Genomic DNA, 27,327 nt, shown 5'->3' on the forward strand with positions numbered 1-27,327 from the left:
GATCGGCAAGCCCTAGGCGCTGAGGCTTTAACCCACAGCGCCACCTGCGTCCCGCCCACTATTAATATACTTCTTCCTAATTGTATTTCAGTTCAACAATTACTTTGATAAAATACATATTTTGTCATGTGCAAATGACTTCAGATACCCATTAGGTCCATAAATTACCATATAGCATATATTCCAACACGAAAAAACAGCGTCAATTTGTTGTTGACAAAGGACAGCTAGAAATCTAAAGGGCCCCATTACCTTCAGTAGCTTAGGGCCACATCAAACCTAAATCCGGCTCTGGTTACAGCAGATTTGGGGAACCTTTGGCCCTCTAGAGTTCCTGAACTACAACTCCCATCATCCCTGTCAATTTGCCATGCTTGCTGGAGCTCACGTGAGTTGTAGTTTATAACAATCTCCAGCGGGACTTGATTGACATGAATGGGACGTGAATTGTGGATAAACACTGTAGGTATTTTATTAAAGGTCCTGAAAATTGTGGTTCTTGGGGGCGGGGGGAGAGTGTCCTTTGGCAAAACCAGAACTCACAGTACATTCATACCTCAGTTGAAGTAGCTTCGGGATAAGTATTTTTGGGTTGCGCGCTCCGGCGACCCGGAAGTAATGGAGCGTGTTACTTCCGGGTTTCGCCACTTGCGCATGCCAAGACAGTCAAAATGACGTCATGAGCATGTGTGGCGCATCATGACCCGCACACACGCAGGTTGCATTCGCTTCTGGATGCGAACGAGGCTCCGGAACGGATCCCGTTCGCATCCAGAGGTACCACTGTATTGTCGTATTAATATGGCAGGATTTTTTGGTGGCGATGTTTTTAATTGGTTTTATTGATTGTTAGGTGACCAAAAAGAAAGAAACAATCCCAAAGGAAAGCCATTTGAAAGCGGTGCAAACAGGGCTGGATTTACATATAAGCTAAACAAGCTATAGCTTAGGGCCCCACTCTCCTGCCCCCCCCCCATTACGAGTCTTTGTAAATTGTGTTTCTAAAGGAACTTTTGTTATTGCCAAATGCCAATGTGTTTGCATTAAGTTTGTTATGAATAAAAAATCACTAAAAGTTAGAGTTTAATAATTATTTCACTATTAATTACTTCTTAATTGTATTTCACTATTAATATACTACTTCTTAATTGTATTTCAGTCCAACAACTACTTTGATAAAATACATATTTTGTTATGTGCAAATGGCTTTAGATACCTATTAGGTCCACAAATTACCATATAGCATATATTCAACACAAAACACAGCGACAATTTGTTGTTGACAAAGGACTGCTGGACATATAAAGGGCCCCCATTACCTTCAGTAGCTTAAGGCCTCATCAAACTTAAATCCGGCCCTGGGTGCAAGGCCGCTTTAAAAGAACGTCGTGCGGACGTGACCCGCCGAGCACGCGCAAAAAAATAAAATACTGCAAATCAAAATCACACCCAGTTCCCAGAAGCGCGCGCGCCCTCTAACGGCCAACGGCCACCCTCTCCTCTCCCTCCCCGACGTCACTGCACGCTCTTCACTTTCTGCCGCGCGCATCGCGCCCGCGCTCTCTGTTAAACTTTTTACGACGCCAAGGGGCGAGTGGAAAGCCGGGCGCGCTTTGCGGCAGGAGCGGCTAAGCTCCAATAAACGCTCCCTCGCGCCTCTCTCGCCCCGCCCCCTTCCCCGCGTGCGCCTCCCGTCTCCTCTCTCCGCCCTCACGCTTTCGGAAGCTGGCCGTTCGCGACGCCAACTTCGGCCGCGCTTTACGGCCGCGGGGATGAGGGGCGGGGAAAATGTCTGAGCGGCGGAGAGGAGGCGGAGGCAGAGGAGAGGCGGTTTCGGAGGCGGCGGCGGCGGCGGCGGCAGCAGCATCGTCCGAGGGGGTGGCGGCGGCGGGAGCGGAGATGCCGGCGAAGAAGCAGAAGCTGAGCAGCGACGAGAACAGCAACCCGGGGGACCTGTCCGGCGACGAGAACGTGAGCGGGGGGCCCTGAGATGGGAAGACACCCCTCTCTCAGGCTTGGGGCCTAGCGCGTCTCTTAGCAACGCGGGGGGGGGCTGGTGGTCTTCTTCCCTCCCCCCTCCTGAGAGGGGGAGCCTGAGGTCATGGCTGTCCTGTTTATAATTTTCATTATTAATTTACTTATTTATATGCCGCCTTTATTTTCCAAGGAGTTCAGGCTGGTGCACATGGTTCCCCACCTCCCCATTTTTTCTTCACTAGGTAGGTTAGGCTAAGAGTGGGTGACTGGCTCCAGGGTCACCCAGCGAGCTTCGTGGATGAGTAGGGATTTGAACCCAGGTCCTAGCCAGGCACTCTTCACTGTTCACCACACTGAGGCTCCCTTAGGGCAAGTGTGGGGGAGCCTCCAGGTATTGCTGAACTGCAACTCCCATCATTGAGTTGTAGACATAGCTGTCAACGTTTCCCTTTTTTAAAGGGAAATTCCCTTATTCTGAATAAGATTCCTCGCAAGAAAAAGGAAAAGTTGCAGCATAAGGGGTCTCTATAGTATTGTGTATTTTAAAATGGGGTTTCAGAGTTTTTAGGGGTTTTTGAATGTTTTATGTAGTTTTTCAATTGCATTGTTCTGCATGGGACAATGACAATAAAGATATGGTTGTGTATTGTATATGGTGGCGCTGTGGGTTAAAGCCTCAGCGCCTAGGACTTGCCGATCGAAAGGTCGGCGGTTCGAATCCCTGCGGCGGGGTGCACTCCCGCTGCTCGGTCCCAGCGCCTGCCAACCTAGCAGTTCGAAAGCACCTCCGGGTGCAAGTAGATAAATAGGGACCGCTTACCAGCGGGAAGGTAAACGGCGTTTCCGTGTGCAGCTCTGGCTTGCCAGAGCAGCGATGTCACGCTGGCCACGTGACCCGGAAGTGTCTCCGGACAGCGCTGGCCCCTGGCCTCTTAAGTGAGATGGGCGCACAACCCCAGAGTCTGTCAAGACTGGCCCGTACGGGCAGGGGTACCTTTACCTTTACCTTTATATGGTTGTAGAGGTGGAAGGGACCCCCGAGGGTCATCTAGTCCAACCCCCGGCAATGCAGGAATCATCAACTTAAAGCATCCATGATAGATGGTCACTCAGCCTCTGCTTACCTTCAAGGAAGGAGAGTCCACAATCTCCCGAAGGGGTTTCTGGGGCTGTTGGGAGTTGTGGTTCAAGGGCTGGAGGGTCCCATTCCCCCCACTGCAAGGCAGCCTCCCCTCTCCAATCTGCTTCCCTGAAGGTGGGTTTGCAACCTCTTCCTAGACCTTAATCCTCTTTGGGGTGCCTCATGGGAAGCAATTCGTAAATGAAATTGATGGTGATCTCCCGCTGGCCCTGGGACCAGTGGTAAGGAAGGATGGGAGCTGTAGCCCACCAGCTTCTGGAGCCAGGTGGGAGAAAGCAGATTTAAAGGTCAAAGCTGGAAGGTCTGTGCAGCTGCAGTCATCCCTGACCGCTAGCCCATGCTGGCTGGGGCTGATTGGGGCTTTGGGAGGCCACAGCATCTAGTGGGTGTTCTCTTGATTATACAGTACATTGCTGCTGTTTGGAACCGATATTGTTCATATGCAGGTGTTTAGCCTGTGTGTGGGATGCTATTTCTCTAGGCTTTCAGGCTGCAGGTGATGGAGTTCTTGTTCATGAGAAGAAATCAAAGGAGGACCCCTTTGCATCTAGATAGCTAGGGTGTCAAGAAGAATTCTAATGTACAGTGGTGCCTCGCAAGACGAAAAGAATCCGTTCCGCGAGTCTCTTCGTCTTGCGGTTTTTTCGTCTTGCAAAGCAAGCCCATTAGCGGCTTAGCGCTATTAGCGGCTTAGGGGCTTAGTGGATCAGCTGATAAGCGGCTTAGCGGCTTAGAAAGGGGGGGGGAGGAAAACCCCCCCACAGAAACTCGCAAGACATTTTCGTCTTGCGAAGCAAGCCCATAGGAAATTCGTTTTGCGAAGCACCTCCAAAACGGAAAACCCTTTCGTCTAGCGGGTTTTCCGTCTTGCGAGGCATTCGTCTTGCGGGGCACCACTGTAGAACAGTTTCCTCCTGGAACCTAGGCTTCTATATTTGCCATGTTGCTACACTTGCTTTTATAAATGGAACATTAGAATGAGTTAGGGAGAGAGTTGGGCTAAAATACTTTTCCCTGATTATATTTAGGCTTCTGTGTTAGCCATCTTCTCTGTATCCACTCCAGTTATCTTCACATAGAAAGCTAGCATGTCAGGGATGAAGTTAGTCTGTAACTCTTCTCACTGACTTGCTAGCTTTCTCTGTTGAAGGAAATTTGTTTCTGAATGGAAGAGATGGGTAGGCAAAATAATTTTCAATGGCATCCTAAGTTTCTACCTATGTTAAAAAGAAAGAAAGTAAAGCTGATGATTCTCTGCTTTTAGGAAACCAGCAAATTGGCAAGAACTCAGGTTAGATACCCCTTATTTGACATTTACTTAGGTTTTCACTAATATGCCAGGATTCACCAACCAGAGCTTGGCACAAAAGCCATACACTTGGATTTAAAGAAGTTTAAGCACAGGAGTTTGCTTTGAGACCCTGAACTGAATGGAGCTCGCAGTCCTTCAAGACAAAAAACTATTTCTGCTTACTGCAAGCTTTTTTTATTTCAGTGGAATAATTTAGGAGCAATTGGGGAAAATAATTGTTGCTGCTATTGTTTAAAACAGCTGGGAATCAGAAATCCTTGGCAATCTGTGGCAAATGACAAATAGATCTGCCCACTCATTCTCTAAACGTGTGAATCATCTTGCCTATTGTCGTTGAATACTTTTAGTTGCTCAGTATCCTCTATTTCTGAATAAGGTTGCCTCATTGTTCTGAAGTAGCTGGAGGATCTTCCTTCACTTAGTAAGTTAGTTTTTTTGCTGTGAATGTGGGTCTTGATCTGTTTTGAAAACCAACCTTCTTTATGCTTTCAGGATGATGCTGTTAGCATAGAGAGTGGTACTAACACTGAACGCCCTGATACCCCTACAAACACCCCCAATGCTCCAGGAAGAAAAAGCTGGGGGAAAGGAAAATGGAAGTCAAAGAAATGCAAATACTCCTTCAAATGTGTAAACAGCCTCAAGGTATTTTGTCAGCAGACATCTCATTAGAATGAAAATTGCTTGCTGCCTTTATACAGTGGTACCTTGGGTTACAGATGCTTCAGGTTACAGACTCCGCTAACCCAGAAATAGTACCTTTCTCATTCTTTCAGGATGAGAACAGAAATCATGTGGCAGTGGTGTGGCAGCAGCGGGAGGCCCCATTAGCTAAAGTGGTACCTCAGGTTAAGAACTGTTTCAGGTTAAGAACGGACCTCTAGAACGAATTAAGTTCTTAACCCGAGGTACCACTGCAACAGTGTTCTGTACTTCAGTGATTCAAATAACTTATTTACTGGATCAGAGCGAGGCATATATGAAGTGGCATTCTTTTTCAAACAGCAGTCATGTGGTGGTTCTGGGCAGGAAGGAAGATCTTGTGTTCAGGAGAATGCTGCCTCAGAACAGGCTTCTTGTACTTCACATGGCAAATAGCTGTGGATAGATACATTCTCCATGTAAGCTAGTGGCCCTGCCACCTAAGCACACTTAACCAGGTAGCAGGTCCTGCTCGTATGAAGGGGAAATCAGAAGCAGCTTTAGAGAAATTTTAAGTATGGTTACTCGCAACACACACACATTTAACTTGCATGCATTCAGCTTTACGCACTTGGCAAAAAAACTATAAAATTTAAAAAGTGGGTGGACGTCCAGAGGAAAAGACTTTGGCAATCCTACTCACCATTGAACCCAATGTGTTTTGACTATATGTGATTTTGGCTTTACGCACTATGTCTGGAACTTAACCCCCACCTAAGTTGAAAGTTGCCTATATATTATTTGTAATATAATAATTTCTCTTTCTGTGGCAGCAGGTAAGTTAGCTCATGGACATATTCTCCAGATAGTAATCACTATCATGTTGATGCTGTTTTTCAGCTTTGAAGTCCTTTAAAGCTTAAAGAAGTGTTTTCTCTCAGATCATTCCAAAATTCCTATTCTAAATGTTCTTTGCATGCTTTTGTACATGTTTCACCTTGTTGCCTTTAGTTGAAGTTTGTACCACAGGAAAGCAAGATATGTTTTAACAAATAACAGGAAACTGAAGGGTGTAGTCTCTCTTTTCGGGTGGCTAAGATCAGCCACTGAAGGTGAAGGCCGACTTTTTTTGAAATAGAAGTATAGGCCTGGAGACCTTTGAAAATATAATAACGAAACAGTTACAGCACATGTCTGTCTTGGGGAGAAGGCATTTAGCAGGAAAAAAATTAGCAAAAGTTTTATTTTCAAAAGGTTATCGAAAGTCTGTGGTGTTGTTTGTAGATTGCTATATTTGTTATAGCATATCCTACTACGTGCTCTGATCCTTTTAATTGGTGGTGTGGGAATTTTTGCTTGAGCCCTTTACACATGTAAAATGTGTTCTTCCGTCAGGGCAGCCTTCCCCAGCCTGGTTCCCCCCAGATGTTTTCGACTCTCAACTACCATCTGTGCCAATCAGCATGGCCAGTGATCAGGGATGATGGGAGCTGTAGTCCAAATATTTGGAGGGGGCCAGGTTGTGGAAGGTTGCACTAAGCTGTTCCCTACAACTTCCCGTAAAACATTGTGAGAAGGGTTACATACTTGTTTTGCTGAGTTATTTAAAATCTAACATGATATTTGGAATCCTTGAAATGTCAGTATAATATAGTTTTATTCTTTAATACTGTACTCCTACCTGCTCCCAGTTCCTAGCGTTCTGAATCATAATTTGGAATAAGACTTCTAGTGAGATTGGAAAGGCAATGCTCTTGTTTAGTTTCTTTTCCTACCAGTTGTTGAGCCCTATTTTTCCATTTCAATCCTAGTCCATGCTCATAACTTCAGTTGGAAAACTCAAAACTTGGAAGGAAAATTGTGCCATTTATTTATTATGACATTTATTATACACTTTTCACCAGCAAGTCCTACAGTGGGTTAATTAGCATGTATACCTAGGTTTCTTGGAGTAGGCTGGACACAATTCGATTCTGGCAGGCATTGCTTTCATGAATGGCTTACTAATAGTAGAGTTGTCCCGTGGGCAACACTCCTTCCTCTCAATCTCTAAGGTTTGTTCAAAAAAATTCTGCGAATGCAGACAAGTCACCTTAGCCTAGTAGTGTTGGTGACATAGTGTTGCCACCAAAAATAGCTTCCTTGTCTCACTTGGAAATACTTCCCTATGATGTCGTGCAGTATGTTTCTGCTCCCTCATTCTACATCAGGGTTGGGGACCCTGTGACCATGTAGATGTGTTTAGACTACATCTCCCATGATCCCTGATTATTGGCCACCCTGGCTGGGGCTGATGGGAGTGATAACATTGCAACCTGGGTAAGTGTTCCAAAATGGTACTGATGACAGGGAGAGGCCATCATTGGAATGCTTTTTTCATCAGCATCCCTATAGTGCACATAATGTGTACTTCTGCTCTGAAAAGAAATGTCCTAAATACAAATATATTAAATGCATTTGTGTTCTCTCTCACAACTTTTGTTTTGAAGCCAATTCTTCTTACACCTTTTTTGTTTTCAGGAAGACCATAGTCTGCCATTGTTTGGGGTACAGTTTAACTGGCACAGCAAGGAAGGCGATCCCCTGGTGTTTGCTACTGTTGGTAGTAACAGAGTGAGTGACAAGTTGAAACTTATTTTACATTTCACTTATTTACTGCTTTCCCAGATCTTGCTTCCTTTTCATAACATTGAAAATATGTCTTGCGGGTTTTTTTTCCAAACTCTAGGCATTATTTCTGATCCCAAGAGCCAAATTAAACAGTTTTGTGATGTGGTACAATAGTATAGTGCAAAGGTAGTTGCAGATGGCCACAGTTCTAGATAAACATATACATGGGTTTGCTAGGAACACTTCCAGTTGAAGATGTGTTGAGAATGCTCATACTCAGTTGAGTATAAAAGTTGGGTTTGAAAGGAAAAATCACTTGTCTGTCCATGGGTGTGCAGCTGAAGTATAATGTCAAAATCCTGCTTTTAAAAATGCCCCCCCCCCCCGCCTGCCTGGCAGCATATGTAAACACCTCAAAAGAGACATTTGCAATCTGCTCAAGTAGTGCAATGTCAATAAGCAGTAGGTGAAAAAAAACTACATAAGCCTTGAAACTGTTAGCTTCCTGCAGCTGCTGCTATAATCAAGCACTCCTCTCAAAGGTAGTTGTTTTCACGATTGGTAATAATTGCTCATTTTACTAAATAACTTCCAGCAAATATATATATATATTTAATTCTGTAACTAGACTTCATATATTGGAGGTAGCATAGGAACCTGAGGCCCATTCACTATAGATGTAAGAGAAGGTCTTGTGGTTTGAACAGTCCTGAGGACAACTTAAGGAAATTGCTGACCTTGTGATATATTAGGAATGCACACAGATGAAGTCATTACGTCCCCCTCAATCAGTGGTAGTGCCCTTTGGCACTGGTAGAGTGGAAGGTAGGGAAGCCCAACAGTAGGTAGAACCCAAGTCAGTGACAGGTGCAGCCAATGCGAAGCCAAGCCAACTAATTCTACTTTTGTCCCCATCTGCCTCTTCTGCTGAGTTCTGCAAGGGCAATACTGAAACTTAGGAGGGGGGAGCTCACAAGTAGGGTCACCCCTTTGACGGGCTGCAGGTAGGGAGGAAAGGCAGGCAGGTGAGGGCTGGCTGCAGGCAGAATGAGGTTGGTGGAGCAGCAGTGCTCCATTTGCCCTAATGGACCGGCCTCCATCGCTCTCAGTAGAAGTGGATGAAAACTTGATTATTGTATGACTAATTCTATACACTGTGTGGAGTTGTCCAGCTGTGGGAATCGGGAACTCTCTAATTTCTTGTGCTTCATCCACCTCCAGGTTACTTTATATGAATGTCATTCGCAAGGAGAAATACGGTTGCTACAGTCTTACGTGGATGCCGATGTATCCTTTACTACGTCTGTGTTTCTAGGGCTGGTTTGAGAATGGTTTCATAGCTTTCCCTGCTTAATGAGAACGCAGTTAAAGAAACACTTTGCAAGACTAACTTCAGTTAATATGGTGAAAGTAAATGATATTAATATGGTGAAAGTAAATGATATCCTTCCATGGCAAATTTTGGAGTTCATTGCAGAATGGTCCCTTCCAGGCCAGTGGTTTCTGAGTTTTCCCATTGATGGGTTGCTCCAAACCATTCTCTGCACTTTCACATAAGCCCAGTAGGGAGCAGCACTTGGCTTTCTGCTTTGTGAACTGTAGGCTACTTCGTTTATGTTTAAATATTTTTGGTTAAATATCTCATGGGCAGTGGGACATTCCACAGGTGCATGTCTAGCCCTTAACTGCACACTTCAGGCAGACGAAAACTTTTATACTTGTGCATGGACCTATGATAGCAATACAAGCCACCCCCTTCTGGCTGTGGCTGGATCAAGGGGCATTATTAGGATAATTAATCCCATTACAATGCAGTGCATAAAGGTGAGTTGGTCCAAGATGTAAATATTAATGCTCAAAATCGATTCTAACATTTTGATGCAAAAAAATACAGAGATGTGGAGGGAATAACCTGACCTCTAAATTCTGTTGTAGCATTATGTGGGCCATGGCAACGCAATCAACGAATTGAAATTTCATCCCAGGGATCCAAATCTCCTCTTGTCTGTGAGCAAAGGTATGGAATTAGGTTCCTTTTGAATGTTTAGGAACGATCTGATAGTGGGTTATTCTGTAAGAGCTAAAAGGGGAAAGGACGACACCAAAAATGCACACAACATCCCAAATAGGAACCTCAAATTGGTGTGGGAAGGAGAATGCATTTTGAAATGTAAACTACCCAACACATTTTCACAAATTAGCTTTCAGTACATATAACAGCATCTTCATATCCCCCCCCCAATTTAGATTACATATCCATTATATCCAAGGGTGGTTTAGAACAGTTTAAAAATACAATATCAAAATCGGTTAAAAGAGTCTAGAGCATAAGGGTGTATCTTAAAAAAAATGTATCACAGGTGTAAAAGGTAAAGAGGTGTGTCTTCAGCTAAATACACCTTTGTGTGGAGGGAATTGCACAATGGCTGTTACTCCCTTCCTAAGTTTCCACTATTTGGACATGGCACTAAACTATGGCTCAGTTACATTATGGGAACAAGCCTTGAGAGGAGGTTGCCGCCGACTTGCTCCTCCCTGGTTGTTTTGCTGTGTACTGCACTGAGCCATGGTTTGGCTTTGCATGTTGTCCGAATATGAGCTCATGGTTTAGCTCTCCAAACCATAGTTAATGGTTTGTCTGAAGAAAACAGCGAGTCCAGGTTCAGACGGCATTAAGCCAAACCATGGCTGACTCAGCACAGCAGCAAAATGATGGGGGGGGGAGAGGTCATGACCCCAACCCCAACATGGTTTGTCTTAGCAATACATGTGAACCAAGTCAATAAGTTTTGTATGCAGTTTTGGGGTTGAACCACTTAGTTGATCAGAATATACTATTGTGTTTATTGTGAGATGATGGAATCTAACCTTTCTGTTTCCCCTCCCCTTTTTACTAGATCATGCATTGAGACTGTGGAACATTCAAACAGACACTTTGGTTGCAATATTTGGAGGAGTAGAAGGGCATAGGGATGAAGTTTTAAGTGCAGTAAGTGAAAAATTGTTGTGCAGCTTGAAATTTATCAGTGCTGTCCTAACCCCGCTCCAAAGTTTATTTCTCTTCTTTGCTAAACAAATTTTAAATTGTGGTTTGCATTTTAATTATAGGTCAGAAAATGGAAATTTGCTTAATAGGATAGCTAATAACCTGATTTGTATAATCTGGGGGCTTCACTGTTGATTTTATTTTAATCTTGTATGCAAAATTGAAGTTGCTACATTCTGTGTATAGGATTATGACCTCCTTGGTGAAAAAATTATGTCTTGTGGCATGGATCACTCCCTGAAACTCTGGCGAATCAATTCAAAGAGAATGATCAATGCAATCAAAGAGTCCTATGAATACAATCCCAATAAAACCAACAGGTAAGGGCAGCCCCAATCCTAGTGTGATGTTTTCCTCACCCCAGTATATTCTTCAGCTCATCACTGAAATCATGTATCACCTTTTGAAACTTGCAAGTAGTTAGATCTTGAAATGAGCCTGTAAATTGCTTGAAGTTTTTCCCCTCCCATGACAGGTATGGTCCAGTTGTCACTTCAGTGGTAAATCATAGGTAAAGATTTACCGTGAACATGCCAGTTTTATTTATTACTTATTTATTTCATAGTTTTGCCCTACCAGTATGCAAGCCATGACCTCTGACGTAGCATTTTGTCTGAACTAGGAGTTACAGTTTCTTTCTCTCCAAACAAACGGTGATCAGTAAGCCAAGGACAAACCTTAGCTACAGATTGTGGTTTGGTTGGACTGAAATCTTGATCCCTGATTTGGACATAGTGATAAGCCCCAGTTGTTGTGGCTTTAAAAATAGGTGACAATGATGTGTTCATGGTAATGAACTGTGATATGCGAATTAGGCCACCGGTGCAAAACCTATACAGTGGTACCTTGGTTGCCGAATGGCTTAGTTGTTGAACAAATCGGCTTTGTGAATATTTTTCAGAAGCCGAACATCTGACGTGGCTTCCACTTGAGTGCAGAAAGCTCCTGCAGCCAATCGGAAGCAGCACCTTGGTTTTTGAACGGTTTCGGGAGTCAAACTGACTCCCGGAATGGATTAAGTTCGAGAACCAAGGTACCACTGTATGTGACTATCCAGAATCAAGTCCCATAGTGTTCCATGGGACTTTACTTCTAGTTAAGTGGATATAGGATTGCAGCTTAAATGTCAGTTTTCCACTTTCTCCTTTTTTGCAGGACAAGCTCTGCAGTGTTTAAAATAATGTATTTTATTGTTTGTTAAGATTCATTGTACGTTTGAAGGCTTTACTAAGCTATATTAGCATAAATATCCTTGAAAGATTTGGTGGAAACCCTTAAACCATAGTTTTTCAGTTCTGATAGCATGGGAAATGGTATTTTAAAAGTGAAAACAGGCTTTGCTGAAGTTGAGTGGGGGGGTTAAGTGAGAGTTGAAGAGAGGACATGTAAGAACTTGGCTTCTTACATTTGAATTCAGCCAGTGACCCATATTTTTTTATTTTGGCGGGACGGGAATATAAATTATTCCACCTCTATTGTCATTGCATCCCAAGCTCCTGCAGTTGTGTCTTTCCTCTGCCCAACCGCACTGATCAGATGCATCAACTCTCTCCTTTGCAGGCCGTTTGTTTCTCAAAAAATTCACTTTCCTGACTTCTCCACCAGAGATATACATAGAAATTATGTAGATTGTGTGCGATGGCTAGGAGATCTGATACTTTCCAAGGTAGGATGGCTTCAGTTTCAATAATGTCACATTTATGTTTTGATCTCTGAAGATTTAAAAGTGATTAATAATAATAATAATAATAATAATAATAATAATAATAATAATTTATTATTTATACCCTGCCCATCTGGCTGAGTGTCCCCAGCCACTCCGGGTGGCTTCCAATCAAGTATTAAAAACAATACAGCATCAAGTATTAAAACTTCCCTAAACAGGGCTGCCTTCAGATATCTTTTAAAGAGAAGATAGCTGCTTATTTCCTTCATATCTGAAGGGAGGGTGTTCCACAGGGCAGGCGCCACTACCAAGAAGGCCCTCTGTCTAGTTCCCTGTAACCTCACTTCTCACAATGAGGGAACCGCCAGAAGGCCCTCAACGCTGGATCTCAGTGTCCGGGCTGAATGATGGTGGAGACGCTCCTTCAGGTATATAGGACCGAGGCCGCTTAATTTAATTGATGAGAATAGGAAAATTTCAAAATTTACTGAAATGGTATCTTCCTACTATTTTTAAAAAATCCCAGTAGCGTGCCTCCTCTCCCCACAATAAAAATACTGTTGATGGCCTAAAGCAAGGTCTATCTCCTCCACATTTTCCTGTGCAGGATGTGGGTGTGAAAGTGTTTTGTGGGTTATATTGAAGCCTTCTTTTCCTTCTGTCCACAGTCGTGTGAAAATGCCATTGTGTGCTGGAAACCAGGCAAAATGGAAGATGACATCGATAAAATAAAGGCCAGCGAGTCTAATGTGACCATTTTAGGACGATTTGATTACAGTCAGTGCGATATATGGTATATGAGGTTTTCAATGGATTTCTGGCAAAAGGTAAGGGGCAAAGCCAGAGATTAAGCAAGGCTATTTAAGATTAGTCCAGTGCACAGATGAAGTTCAGCTGGCACTGCTGCTTCTCATGCGTGCTTGAGGCTCCCATATTTCGTAATATATGTAGGCGGATATGTCATATATCATAAAATATGGCTGTTGTGCGTAAACCATAATGGGTAGTATACTCTTCTATGGGGCCGGTCCATCCGTGAGGCACACTGAGAGTCGCCTCAGGCAGTGGAAACCAAGGGGCACTTCCTGGGTTCTGGTGAGATCTCGCGAGAGCTCTTGCAATAACCTGGAAGCCGCAGCTGGGTGACCCTGGTGAGCGAGGCTTCAGCGGGTCAGCAAGTGTGGGTGGCAAAACGGGATGGGCTACCCTTGCTCTTCTTTATGCATGGCCCATGTTGCACATGCACAGTGTGGATATTAAGGGATGCAAAAGGAGAAAAATTAATACCATATTGCTAAAAATAATTAAAAATAACAGGACAGCTAGGTTTGTTGGACAATAAGGGAGTTAAAGGTGTCCCGGAGGAGGATATTGTATTCATTCAGATATTTTTAGGGCAAAGCCCTCACAAGGTGGCTTACATAATATAGAAATACAGCAGAGGTGAGGGGAACGGTCAGATCAAGGAAAAGTTACCTCTTGGCAGCCATCCTAGGGGAGCAGAGAGCTCATGAGCATAAGACTTGCTTATGCAACTCTAAACCAGCCTTCTCCTACAGTAGCCCTCCAGGTATCTTCGGACTACAGTGGTACCTCGGGTTACATACACTTCAGGTTACAGACTCCGCTAACCCAGAAATATTGCCTCAGGTTAAGAACTTTGCTTCAGGATGAGAACAGAAATCGGGCTTCGGCGGTGCAGCGGCAGCAGGAGGCCCCATTAGCTAAAGTGGTGCTTCAGGTTAAGAACAGACCTCTGGAACGAATTAAGTACTTAACCCGAGGTACCACTGTATAGCCTTGCTAATCTCCAAACAAGATGATGATTGGGGATGATGCTGTCTGACAGCATCTGAGGATGCAAGGCTGGGGAAAGCTGCACTAAACCATAGTCTATCATTCTTTCGGAAGAAAGCCTATTGCCTCCAGAAGTGTAGTAAGGAAGGATACCCTATTTTGATTTTGGCTTCTGTAATTGTCAAAGCTGAGGCTCCAATACTTTGGCCACCTCATGAGAAGAGAAGACTCCCTGGAAAAGACCCTGGTGTTGGGAAAGATGGAGGGCACAAGGAGAAGGGGACGACAGAGGACGAGATGGTTGGACAGTGTTCTCGAAGCTACCAGCATGAGTTTGACCAAACTGCAGGAGGCAGTGGAAGACAGGAGTGCCTGGCGTGCTCTGGTCCATGGGGTCACGAAGAGTCGGACACGACTAAACGACTAAACAACAAAATTGTCAAAATGTGATGTAATATCAATTAATTAGTTGCTGAGGTCACCCTAAGTCAATCCACTGCCCACCATATGTTTTGGACAACAGCTTCCACCTGTCTTGACCAGCACAGCTAGAGTGCAGCAGGTGGGCAAAGGGATTAGAAATCCCCAAGGTACTGATGGTGCATTATCCTTGAGTTGTCTAGGGAAACTTTTATTCTTGAACCTGTTGAGAAAACAAAAGAGAATTATGTTTGCATGTAGAGTGCAATATTAAAACAGTCATTTTCACCACAGCATTAGGCTACATAAATCTTCTGCTCTTTTTTAGATGTTGGCATTGGGCAATCAAGTTGGCAAGCTCTATGTCTGGGACTTAGAAATAGAAGATCCTCATAAGGCCAAGTGAGTGTTTCTGAATCCCCAGCTTTGCACCACAGTTCTTGCTTATCAACACTGAAACAGACAAGTCAACCCCTTTACCCTAACTTAGGAAGTTGTAATAAAGAAGTACAGGCCATAAGCATGTTTGTCTTCTCAAAGTTTGGATTACAGCTTGCTGCCTTTGTTCTGGGAAGGTAACAGTGTAAGAGACCTGGGCCAGGGTGGGGAATCCGGAACAACTTTTTGTATGATTTCGTATGAACAGAGAGAAGATGCACTAATTTCTGACAGATGGGGGTGTGGAATGGTAACTTCCCCTGCCATAGATCTGTGATTAAGCTTTTTCAGTGTTTGAATTATTTATAGTTGGGATAGGTGTCCGGGAGAGAAAATCCTGTTTCAGGGTCATACCGCTTAATAGGGCACGTGAGGCATCACAAGATGAGATGTGCCTTCATTAAAAACACCCCCTGAATGTGGGAACAAGAATATTGAGAAGCTTCACATGCTTTTTGTCTATGGATCAGTTTAAAGTGATACAGCCCAGAAAGCTTCCATAAATTAACATATTTTGGGGTGGGAGAAATGGGATAATGTGATCAGGATGTTGTTTAAAGGGAGGAGGGATGAAGTTAAGAATTGTGCCTGTTGTCTTATATCCTTTTGTTCACATGGTGGTGAGTGAAGAGAAATATAACGCTTTATTTCTTTTGATAGGTGTACAACTCTTACTCACCCAAAGTGTGCTGCTGCCATTCGACAAACCAGCTTTAGCAGAGACAGTAGTATCCTTATAGCTGTATGTGATGATGCCAGTATCTGGCGCTGGGACAGGCTCCGATAAGTTACTTACAACTTGAGAATTACAAAATTATGTATTGCTTTTTCTGTCAAGGATAATTAGCTGATTTATAGTACTGTAACTGCTTTCAGAGTAGCCCCCCCCCCCCCCGGTCAGTTGAACTTAGCAATGTTTACATTTGGTTTTTGATAACATTGCCTTGTTCAGAAGCTGCTGCTTTTTAATAAAAATATTTTTGTACATTTGGTTTATTGTCCCATTTCAGTTCAGTGTTTGTAGTATGTAAAGTTTCTTTGTACTGTATATATACTTGCTGCTTGTGTTAAGCCATGTGTTAAATAAGCTTGTATGAGTATGGGTGTGCCCTACAATTCTGCAGGATGCAAGAAGCACATTGAGTGCAGAATTCTTCCTGAGAAAGTTGTCCTTGATTTTGAAAATGTCTAGCCCTTATGACCGTGAAAACATGAAAGTTGTGCAGCATTGCCCATTTGGAACTCTCAGATGCCAAGAAGGGTGACTGATATAATTTCTCAATGGCTGGGACAGATACATTTATCCATATGGCCTTCTGCTCTTCTCCTTCATGAACAAAAGCAAATAAATTATGCAAACAAAATTAAATGTGCATAATTAAACATGTTGGGGAATTTAGCTTTCTTGCTCAGAATTTGAATTTCCAGGGTATGGACTTTTAAAATACACACACACACAACCCTTAATGTTTTGGTCCAGCAAAAGTTTTACTCCCATAATTCCCAGAGACTATACTACTTTACATTAATTCTCTGTCTCATACCCATCTGATTACAGTAAGCCTGCAATTTGCAAACTTTTAATGTGTGCATATTCAGCTTTAAGCGCTTGGGAAAAAATAAAAAGGGATGGGCACCCAGGGGAAAATACATTGGCAAATTCCACCTGTCATTGCATTCAATGTGTTTTGTCTATATGTGATTTTGGCTTTAGGTGCAATGCCTATGGTGCAAATGCTTTTTTTCTCGGGGCGGGGGATGCATACTCCTAAACATTTTGTGAATCTAAGTTTGGCCTCATTGAGGGGCAGTATTTCAATATGAGTAGGAAAATGAGAGTACAGGGGAAAAAAGCATTGGATATGGGCATACTGTACTTAGAATGAGAATTGCAGAGTAAGTGAAATAAGAGAACGTAGTTAATTAACTTGTTGGTAAAAGGAGCCACTGTCTTGGTGTAGAATACCCTGGTACTTATTTAGGATATTTCCATTGCTTCTGAACCCACTTGGCTCCACATCGTGGCTTTACAAAAATGTTTTTAATACTTAGAATTGTTAACTAAAGCAACACAAGGCACAGGCAGGCAGACAAACTAAAAATGAAGTTCACTAGATCCCAAACACCTGCCGAAATAAAATGCTTCATTTAGTGCTTGAAAACTCGTGATGAAGAGGCAAGATGAGCCTCCACCACCCTGGTGCTACCACTAAAAAGGCGTTTATTCTCCAGCTGCCTCATCTTTGACAGAAGGGGAGCAAATGAATTTCAGAGACTTTAAAAGTGTGTTTAACCTTATAAAAACAAGATGTGAATAAAGTGTGTGTGAAATATGTGTAATATATGGAAGCTGTTGGGACAAGATGTAAAAGTATTAAATTTGGTAAAGTGAAATAAAAACAAAATTAAATACGTGTTAACTTACTCTCTCCCCCCTCCCCTAAATCTTCAGATCACTTGCTCATGACAAAAAAATAAGCAGTCACAGAATGGTATACCTAGAACTTCTTCCAAAACATACATTTGTATTTTTACAAAGGTCTATTTCTTACTGAGGAGGTATTCTTGCCTGGACTCTTACTTTTTCTCAGGTGCAGGCCAGGATCTGCATGGTCTGTATGGAGAAGCATTGAATCACTTCCTCCAATAGATCCTTTCCTCCTTGCCATCTAGTTTTCTATCTGCGGGGATATTTGTGCGTGTGTAAAAATACTCGTCGCTTGAGCCCTCCCTCTTCCCCTGCCCAAATTTTGTAGTGATGCAGCCTACAGTGGTTTTTAAAAATGTATTTTATTTGTTACATTTATTCCACCAAGAAGTTCAATGTCTGTGTGGATGGCAGGCTCACACCAACTCTGTGAGCTGCTTCAGCACCATTAAAGTCCGAGTATCTGAAGTGTGCATGCACACGAAAGCTCATACCAATCACTAACTTAGTTGGTCTCTAAGGTGCTCTAAGGGACGCAGGTGGCGCTGTGGGTTAAAGCCTCAGCCCCTAGGGCTTGCCGATCGAAAGGTCGGCGGTTCGAATCCCTGCGGCGGGGTGCGCTCCCGCTGCTCGGTCCCAGCGCCTGCCAACCTAGCAGTTCGAAAGCACCTCCGGGTGCAAGTAGATAAATAGGGACCGCTTACCAGCGGGAAGGTAAACGGCGTTTCCGTGTGCGGCTCTGGCTCGCCAGAGCAGCGATGTCACGCTGGCCACGTGACCCGGAAGTGTCTCCGGACAGCGCTGGCCCCTGGCCTCTTAAGTGAGATGGGCGCACAACCCCAGAGTCTGTCAAGACTGGCCCGTACGGGCAGGGATACCTTTACCTTTACCTTTTAAGGTGCTATTGGAAGGAATTATTTTATTTATTTTATTTTATTTTGTTTTGATTAAAGGTTGAGGACATTTACATTCTGTTCCTAGCCCCGCGGAAGTATTGAATGCCGAAGAAGCGTGGGGAAATTCTGTATAGTTTTAGGGATTAATTTTGTACAGTATTTTGGTCTTCCTCCGAACAGATGCAGTTGGTAATTTGTGCTGTGCTTGAAAAATTATTCTGCTGAACCTTAAAACCTGCATGCATACAGCAGCAGAAATTGGCTGCGGAGCTTTTCCATTAGGCATGGGAAAAAACTAGCCAGTGGCACCTCTGTCCTGAAAAGCCCCTATGTCAATAATAATAATAATAATAATAATAATAGTAAAAAGTTATTTAACACCCCCCCCCCCGCCCAATCTGGCTGGGTTTCCCCAGCCACTCTGGGCGGCTTCTAGCCAAAGATTAAAAATACATTAAAAGTTTTGGCACCGGGAAGTTGTTGAAGCGGGAAGATAATTCGATTTAGGCAGGAAGTTCCTGTTAAGAACCAAGGCCCGTCCTTTCCCTGAGCTGCCTCATGCCTTGCAAGACTACATTTCCCAGCGTCCTCCGCTTCTCCGAACGTACGCGACGTCGCGCGCGGCGCGCTGGGACACGTAGTCCTCCGCCGGGAGGCCTGAAATCCCACATACACACACGCAAGAATGCCCGCCTATCCCTATGCGAATCATTTCCTTCCGTTTGCCCCGGATGAGCTTCGGCGGGCGGGGTGGCACGGAGGGGCCCCCGGGGTGGTCGCCTGGGCCGGTCGAGGCTTTCGAGGAAGCGGCCTTGCCGAGCGGAGCCGCCTCCGCCATGTTTGGCTGCTTGGTCGCGGGGAGGCTGGTGAGTGGCGCCCGCGGCCGGCAGCGCAGGCCGGAGTGGGCGGGGCCCCTTGCTGCCGGGTCTCTATGGAAACGAGGGGGGGAAAGGGGGTTGCTATGGGAACGGGAGGGCACTTGGGGTTTCTATGGTGAGGGATGCGGGCGGCTGGTTCCCTTGGTAACTCGTAAGGCCCAGGGGGGATGCGCCAGGCGTTTCTCATGGAAGTGGGTGACGAAATATCTAGGTGATATATGTATTTCTACGTACTGCTTTAAGGTTTCTTTTCCATATATGTTATGATATATGAGAAGAAGGAAGTCCCAGCGAAGGAAGAATGGGTACAAAAGCTCATGGAATAGGCAGAAATGGCAAAACTTACTGGAAGAATAAGAAATTAAGATCACAAACTTTTTATAAAAGAGTGGAAATGGTTTATGGAATATTTACAGATAAATTGTAAACAGATAAAAACATTGGCAGGATTATCGTAAAAACCTGCAGTTTTATAAGAGTATATATTTAAAGGAGATGAATAAATGTGCAAATTAAGTTACTTTGGAATATGCAGAAGATATTAAAAATAAATTTAAGGAACCGCAGAAAGAGGGGGAGGGAAGTCAATTTTTGAAATGTCAAAAGGATTGTAAAATCAGTGAAATGTATAAACTTGAAAAGTATAAATAAAAATTAAAAAAATACAATCAAGCAGTAAATTACTTTTTAAAATTAAATTTGTACACCGCCCTTCATCCACAGATCTTAGGGCGGTTCACACACAAACAAATACAATATAAAAACCACAAAATGCATAGTAAAAGTAAGAACAACAGCAAAGCAATAATCTCCTTTCCCACAACACATATAAATTTTATGGAGTATTTGTGTGTTTGTATACCTCTTGAGTTTCCCCCCTCTACATTCAAGCAGAATATATAGTGGTATAAACTAGATACTGCTTCATTGTAGCGGGAAAACCTCAACAGTGGTCAACAAATGAGATAAAACAAAGAAAGCACTTTTTTTTAAAAAAAAAGTAAGACTGTGATTTAAAATTTGCAGGTTAAAACTGCAATTGACTAAAACATATTAAAACTAGTTGTACAAAACTAGGCCTGCCGTGTTTAATGGATAGCATTAACTGAGTAAAAATATTTTGGTCAATGAAAAATGTGCTTCCAATTAACTGGGCAGCATATTTTTTCCCATTTAAAATTGTATTTTTAATAAATAAATAAAAAGCAATGGCAACTCTCAATGGAACATAGGCAGCAAAAATACAAGCAATAAAACAATTGAAACATCTTAAAAACAATTCCAGTAGAGATGCAGGTTGGAAAAGATTTGTGCTTTAAAAGCTTGCTGAATAAGAAAGCTCTTCAATAGGTGACAAAACAGCCAACAGGGACAGCGCCTTGCCTAATGTTTAACAGGGAATTCCAAAGGGTAGGAGGCATAACCGGAAAGGTGAAATTCCTAACTTGTGCATAATGGACCTCCTGCTATGATGGTATGTGCAGGAGGTCCTAACCTGCAAGAACAGATAGGAGAAGGGTTGTTTGGCATACTGCTTCGTTTTTTTCTGCACAGTCTCCATTTCAATGCATTCTTTTTTCCTGGAGGGAGTTTGAATTCCGCTAGAGGCTCAAATCCCTACTTCATTCCCTGCTCTTCTTTTGTAGGTGCAAACAGTTGCACAGCAGGTGGCAGAAGACAAGTTTGTGTTTGACTTGCCCAACTATGACAGCATCAACCATGTGGTGGTCTTCATGCTGGGGACCGTTCCCTTCCCAGAGGGAATGGGTGGTTCTGTCTACTTCTGCTACCCCGACGAAAATGGGATAGCAGTGTGGCAGCTCCTGGGCTTTGTTACAAATGAAAAACCAAGTGCCATCTTCAAAATTTCCAGTCTGAAATCTGGTAAGAACATTGAGTGTAACCATTAAAGCCTGGGAAGGGGTTTGCTGTAGAGATAGGTGACTGGTAGCCAGAAGCAACAATTCAACCTTCACTTTCCCTTGTGGTCCACAGCATAGCTGTTAGTCCCACCTCTTTTCTCTGAGGCACAGGCAAAGGGCTTTTGAACCCCCTTCTTCTCTGTCCAGCTGTTGTGATTAGCAAAATGGACAAGTTCCTTGTTTGTGCCTTGGCTCATACATGGGAGCCATTGGCTGAGGCCCTAAAGGGGAGAACTGACAGGAGGGGAAGAGAGAGAGAGATAAAAATCCCTTTGTTTGTATCTCACATTCTGTGGAAGTGAGTAGAGGCAGTATTGTTGACCTTTCAGCCTTTGCTCATGACTGGTTTTTATTTCTAGGTAAGCATTTGCCTGTAGGAGGTGGGGAGTTCCTTAACCCAAGCTGCCTCACCCTACTCAAAAGTTGTTCTGTGTGACTCTGCCAGAGCTGGCGCTAAAATCATGTATTCTGGGTCTGAAAGATGCAGGAAGAGAGAACCCAGAATCACTCACTGTGCTTCAAGCTGTCCTCCTAGTTGTCTTCTTTGGGGTAACTGGTGTGTGCCCTCTGTTCCCAGAGAGGGGTCCTTTCTTGAAGCAACCTTTTTATGCAGCTAAGATACTCAAAAGTAGAACTACAGTGTTGACATTAGTGGCTAACTTAATTCATTTCACTTCTTATACTCTGAGCATGTCTTAGCTGGATACAGCATACTTCGAGTAGACCAACTGAAATGAATTGACTTAGCCGTTGATGTCAGTACCGTAGAGACTATGATTTTGAAGCATTAAAATGCCCCTGCTTTTCTGTTGTCGGGCTGTGTTCTCTGTTTCTTCTTGACGGAGGTAGATGCTTTGTTTAAGAAGTCTTGTGTAAATCTGGGCTGTTTTCAGAACTGTGCTTCTACTGAGGTCAGGACAGATGCATTACACCACTTGTGATGTTGTCTCTTTTAGGGAAAGGTAGCCATCATCCGTTTGGAGCTATGAATATCCCCCAAACGCCATCTGTAGCCCAGATTGGGATTTCTGTGGAGCTGCTGGAACTCTTGGCTCAGCAAACTCCTGTAGCAAGTGCCGCTGTGTCATCAGTCAATTCATTCACAGAGGTAATGAATAGCAAGCAATTTTGATTTCAGCAGTTACTGCCGGAATAGCCTCTTCATTAATGGGTCTTAGAGCATGGGACATAATGCCATGAAGACAAGTGAGGCATTAACAAAAATTGCCTTACTCGTCAGAGCAGCAGCTTTTAAACTGTTTTCTGAGTTCCTCAGTGAAAAGAGCAATAATGTTCCCTGAAATACAGCTTGATCCTCAGTACAGATCTTTGCTTGCAGATGTGTCGCTTTAACAGAATGTTGGAGCAGAGCCTCCATTTTCACAATAATAGTGAATCATAGAATCTTTGAGTTGGAAGGGATCCAAGGGTCATCTAGTCCAACCCCCTGCAATGCAATGAATCTTGGCTAAAGCATTCATAGCAGATGGCCATCCAGCCTCTGCTTAAAAACCTGCAAGGAAGGAGAGTCCACCACCTCTCATGGGAGTCTGTTCCACTGCTGAACAGCTCTTCCTGTCAGAAAGGTTTTCCTGATGTTTAGTCGGAGTCTCCCTTCTTGTAATTTGGAAGACACTGGTTTGAGTCCTACCCTCCAGAGCAGGAGAAAACAAGCATGTTCGCTCTTCCATGTGATCCCAACATTAAGTGACTCTACACCCATAAAATTTCCCATAATGCTCTGTGGTACGCAGGAGGTTCTTTGGCAGTCGACTCCGTGTGAAAAGGGTTCTCTAAAAGAATTTAGAAGCACATTTTTTAGAAGGCCATCTGTCTAATTCTTCTGCGGTTATTGGCCTGGATCCTATAATAAGGAAAGGAAAGTCCTTAAAAGGAAAGTTTCCTTTCCCTTGCAGCTGTCCCTGAAAACCCTTTTCGGAATGTCGGAAGGTACCTCTCTCCTGATATATGGGGCATGAAGAGTTACTGCAAGGAATTGCTCAAAACTGGGATCCTGCCCCCAAAACAGGTTTCCATCTAAGAAAATTTTCTAGGTCACTGATATATTATTATAAAAAAAAAAAGATTTGGGATTAAGCCCATTAAACATAGTGAGATTTACTTCTGAGTAAAGGATTATATAGTCAATAGCTTTTTAGAGGCATGTTAATAATTCAGCAGAGTGTTATATTAAGTAGGGCATGAGCCTGCAATGTGTAATCAGAGTAATTTTAGGAAAAGATACCAAGTAGAGTAGAAACATTTCCAGCTTACCTTGTCCCTTACAATAAAAACCCTTAGATTAAAGGTAAAGGGACCCCTGACCGTTAGGTCCAGTCCCGGACGACTCTGGGGTTGCGACGCTCATCTCGCTTTATTGGCCGAGGGAGCCGGTGTACAGCTTCCGGGTCATGTGGCCAGCATGACTAAGCCGCTTCTGGCGAACCAGAGCAGCACACGGAAACGGAGTTTACCTCCCCGCCGGACCGGTACCTATTTATCTACTTGCACTTTGACGTGCCTTCAAACTGCTATGTTGGCAGGAGCAGGGACTGAGCAACGGGAGCTCATTCCGTCGCAGGGATTCGAACCGCCGACTTTCTGATCGGCAAGCCCTAGGCTCTGTGGTTTAGACCACAGCGCCACCTGCGTCCGTAGGCCATCCTTAGATGGGATAATTAGACCATATAGAGATCCCCACCCCTGAAGAAAATCTATAATTTCTAATATGATGATTAAAATGAACACATAAACTTACCCTTTCTCTTACCACTTTGTGAACTGGTAACAGTTTGCAAAGACATAGTACTGTGGTTGGCAACTCTGTGTACCGACAGACAACTCCCTAGAAACACTTGGAACAGAGAGTTACCTATTCATCTCTTATCTGTCTTCCCAGCTAATACTCCTCTTTCAATTTCTTTATACAAGCGTTAATAAACTGCCAACTCATGAAAAATATTGTGACTGTGTATACAATTAAATGAACATAATAAAACACAGAAGCAATGGCCAACACTCAATCAAATTAATTCCATTATAATTCTTGGTGAAACAAACGTTTCCAGCAGGTGACAAAATATTAAATATTGCAGGAAACATCCCAACTCGTGTTTCTCAAAGTGGCTTGCAAACCTAAAAACAACTTGCAGTGATAAAATATTCCATAAAACTTCTCTTAGGGAGGAATAAGTTATTAACACAAAGCATTCTCTTGCCTCCCTCGCTTTTGCAACTGGTTGCATTTGTTTCCCTGCTGACATGTCCAGAAGCAGGTTTCCTATTGCCCTGAAGCCTTTGCTGAGGCAGCATGAGTCAAATGAGCAGATTACTGTTGTACAGTAAAAAGATGCACTCCTCATAATATAGTAATATGTTTTCATTTGGATCATATCTGTAAACAATTGTTTAAATGCCAAAATAGAGCACCTAGCTAGGGCTGACTGAAATGACTATGTACAGCACATCCTTTTTTAAAAAGTGTTTTTGTTGTTGTGTATTTCAGTTCACTCAAAAGATGCTAGACAATTTTTATAACTTCGCTTCGTCCTTCGCTGTCACCCAGGCCCAAATGACACCTAACCCATCGGAAGCTTTTATTCCCGCAAATGTAGTTTTGAAATGGTAAGGAGATTGCCGGGGGAGGACTGTGCCTTCACCAACACAAGTTTTGGTAGGACTGAATTAATGGTGCGGTAGTAACATTATCCCTAACAGTAAGAGTTACCTTTTTAGTATAACCGTAGTTGAATTTATACTATGTAAAACTATTTCATGTATTTAGATCACGCTTGTGAATAGCCCTTCAGCCTGGTTACCTGCAGCAAGTCTGATATGCTTCCAGACAATCAAGACCAGGAATTTAACAAAAAGCAGACACAATGTTTTAAAAATTATTTTTGATAAATGCAAATTAGGATTCCTGAAGGAATTGCATTGCACCCAGCATAACTGTTCAAGAGCCAGTGGTGTTGGAGTGAAAATCCTGGTGATCTTCCCTTTCCAGTACAGTGGTGCCTCGCAAGACGAAAAGAATCCGTTCCGCAATTCTCTTCGTCTAGCGGTTTTTTCGTCTTGCGAAGCAAGCCCATTGGTGGCTTAGCGGCTTAGCGCTATTAGCGGCTTAGCGGCTTTTAGCGGCTTATCAGCTTAGCGGATAAGCAGATAAGCATCTTAGCAGCTTAGAAAAAGGGGGGGGGAGGGAAAAAAAGTCAGAAAAACTCGCAAGACATTTTCGTCTTGCAAAGCAAGCCCATAGGGAAATTCGTTTTGCGAAGCGCCTCCAAAACGGAAAACCCTTTCGTCTAGCGGGCTTTCCGTCTTGCGAGGCATTCGTCTTGCGGGGCACCACTGTATATGCAAAGGAGAAGGATTGCATAAAGCTCAGCAAAGTAGCTAGAAGATGGCTTTTATGTGACTTTATTTGTGCTTATCTTTTTTATTCTTGTAGGTACGAGAATTTCCAAAGAAGATTAACTCAGAATCCTTTGTTTTGGAAAACATAATCTGGAGCCAAGTTCTCGCTAATGTGCGCTATAGCAACTGGTCACAACTTAAAAGATGCAAAAGATGGAGCCTACGAAATAAATCTGGATTGGTCGATTAAAAGTCTGAGCAGAATTGGGGGAGGGCAGCTTTTGTAATATTTATGGGGCATTTGTTACAAATTAAAGCTCTAAAAAACAGTCATTGCCGTTTTTCTTTTTTTAGAGTTAAAAATGTGGAGCCACAACAGGAGCTCCTCATTATGAATTGTACGGAAAACTTTCCATCCTGTTAATGAGCAAATAGGCCCTTGTTTGGTGGTTCTTTAATGCTTTAGGTTCCAGCACTGTTGTGCGTATCAAATTGCAAATAAAACTTGCTCTGAAGCCTGCGCCTCTTTGAAAATATGCTGTGAATAGTTTCCAGTGTAATTCTGTCTTAGTACAGATAGAACAGTTCACAAATTCATACAAGCATAGGGTTGGAAGGGTCCCTGAGGATAACACTGGGCAACCATTTTTTACTTTTTGAATGTTGTCTAGATTTCTACAACTGATTTAGGGTATTTTTGCACTGCTGAATCAGGAAATGGCATCCGTTTCTCTCCATCAGGTCAGGTTTACTGTAAACTGAATGGTGGGCATTGATAAAGGTAAGTACACGTAAATTGCATGTTGCTTCACCATTTTTCAAACTTCAGGACTTGAACTTCCGTTTCTTGAAACTCCTGGAATGCTCAGCGGCAGGGAGGTCTCTCTTCAGAGTCCAACAGTAGTCAGCCATCATGACTGCATCCCAGCAACCCTGATACCTGGTCTCCATCTCTTTCATGTCCTGATGGAATCTCTCCCCCTGCTCGTCACTCATTGAACCCAGGTTCTCAGGAAACCGGTCCATATGTGAAAATAGGTAGTGCATCTTGACGCTCATGTTGCAGCCCAGGTTTCTGAAAGCAGTCAGCATGTTGTTGACAAGTTCTGCATAGTTTCTGGCCTTATTGTTGCCAAGAAAGTTCTTCACTACCAGAACAAATGCCTTCCACGCTTCCAGTTCCACTTCGTTCACTGAGTTTCCGAACTCTGGATCTCTGATGAGCTGACAGATCTGAGGACCGTCAAAGATGCCAGCTTTCAACTTCTCCATGGTCAATCCTGGAAAAGCCTGGCACAAGTAAGTGAAGCAGTCACCATCCTTGTCCAGAGCCTTGGTGAACTGCTTGATTAAGCTGAGCTTGATGTGCAGCGGTGGGAAGAGTATTCTGTCTCTGTCCACCAGAGGGTCGTTGATGACGTTCCTTTCTTTGCAAGGCACCAATTCCCCCGGCACAGGCCAGTCCTTCATGTAATGCTGAGCACGGTCCCTACTATCCCACATGCACAGAAAACATGGGTACTTGTTGAAGCCAGACTGTTGTCCCAACAAAAAGTTCACCATCTTCAGGTCAACACAAATAAACCACTTATGCTGATCATAACCAATTTTCTCCAGCACATACTTCACCGCTTCATAGTTCTCCTTCAGTGTACTCGAGTGAGCCGGGGTATAGAGGCAAACTGGTTGCCGTTGTGTAGCAGAACACATTTCAGTGATCGCTTGCTGCTGTCAATGAATAGTCTCCAATCTTTGGGTTCATACTGTGGCACTCCAAGCTTGAGCAGAAACTGCCCAA

The 27,327-nt window shown here is 43.4% G+C and overlaps 2 protein-coding genes across 3 annotated transcripts; both read left to right on the top strand.

The window, feature by feature from the left end:
* The first annotated feature begins 1,773 nt into the window (after window positions 1-1,773).
* On the top strand, window positions 1,774-16,034 carry EED (embryonic ectoderm development). The gene is made up of 12 exons (XM_079973916.1): window positions 1,774-1,971; window positions 4,923-5,075; window positions 7,593-7,685; window positions 8,904-8,969; window positions 9,381-9,506; window positions 9,618-9,699; window positions 10,580-10,671; window positions 10,915-11,048; window positions 12,289-12,394; window positions 13,063-13,221; window positions 14,940-15,013; window positions 15,710-16,034. Exons 1-12 carry the CDS (start codon window positions 1,789-1,791, stop codon window positions 15,834-15,836), a joined length of 1,395 nt encoding a protein of 464 aa, XP_079830042.1. The 5' UTR covers window positions 1,774-1,788; the 3' UTR covers window positions 15,837-16,034.
* A 3,049-nt stretch (window positions 16,035-19,083) lies between these two features.
* On the top strand, window positions 19,084-25,858 carry HIKESHI (heat shock protein nuclear import factor hikeshi). Of its 2 annotated transcripts, none has more exons than XM_079974178.1 (5): window positions 19,084-19,239; window positions 20,898-21,135; window positions 22,130-22,281; window positions 24,679-24,797; window positions 25,624-25,858. In XM_079974178.1, exons 1-5 carry the CDS (start codon window positions 19,105-19,107, stop codon window positions 25,676-25,678), a joined length of 699 nt encoding a protein of 232 aa, XP_079830304.1. In that variant the 5' UTR covers window positions 19,084-19,104; the 3' UTR covers window positions 25,679-25,858. The 2 variants fall into 2 exon arrangements, with proteins under 2 accessions (XP_079830304.1, XP_079830305.1); XM_079974179.1 differs by lacking the exon at window positions 19,084-19,239 and adding an exon at window positions 19,428-19,446.
* Window positions 25,859-27,327: the final 1,469 nt, after the last annotated feature.

The sequence above is a fragment of the Podarcis cretensis genome (genome assembly GCF_951804945.1).
Source record: "Podarcis cretensis genome assembly, chromosome: 4".
Lineage (NCBI taxonomy): Eukaryota > Metazoa > Chordata > Lepidosauria > Squamata > Lacertidae > Podarcis > Podarcis cretensis.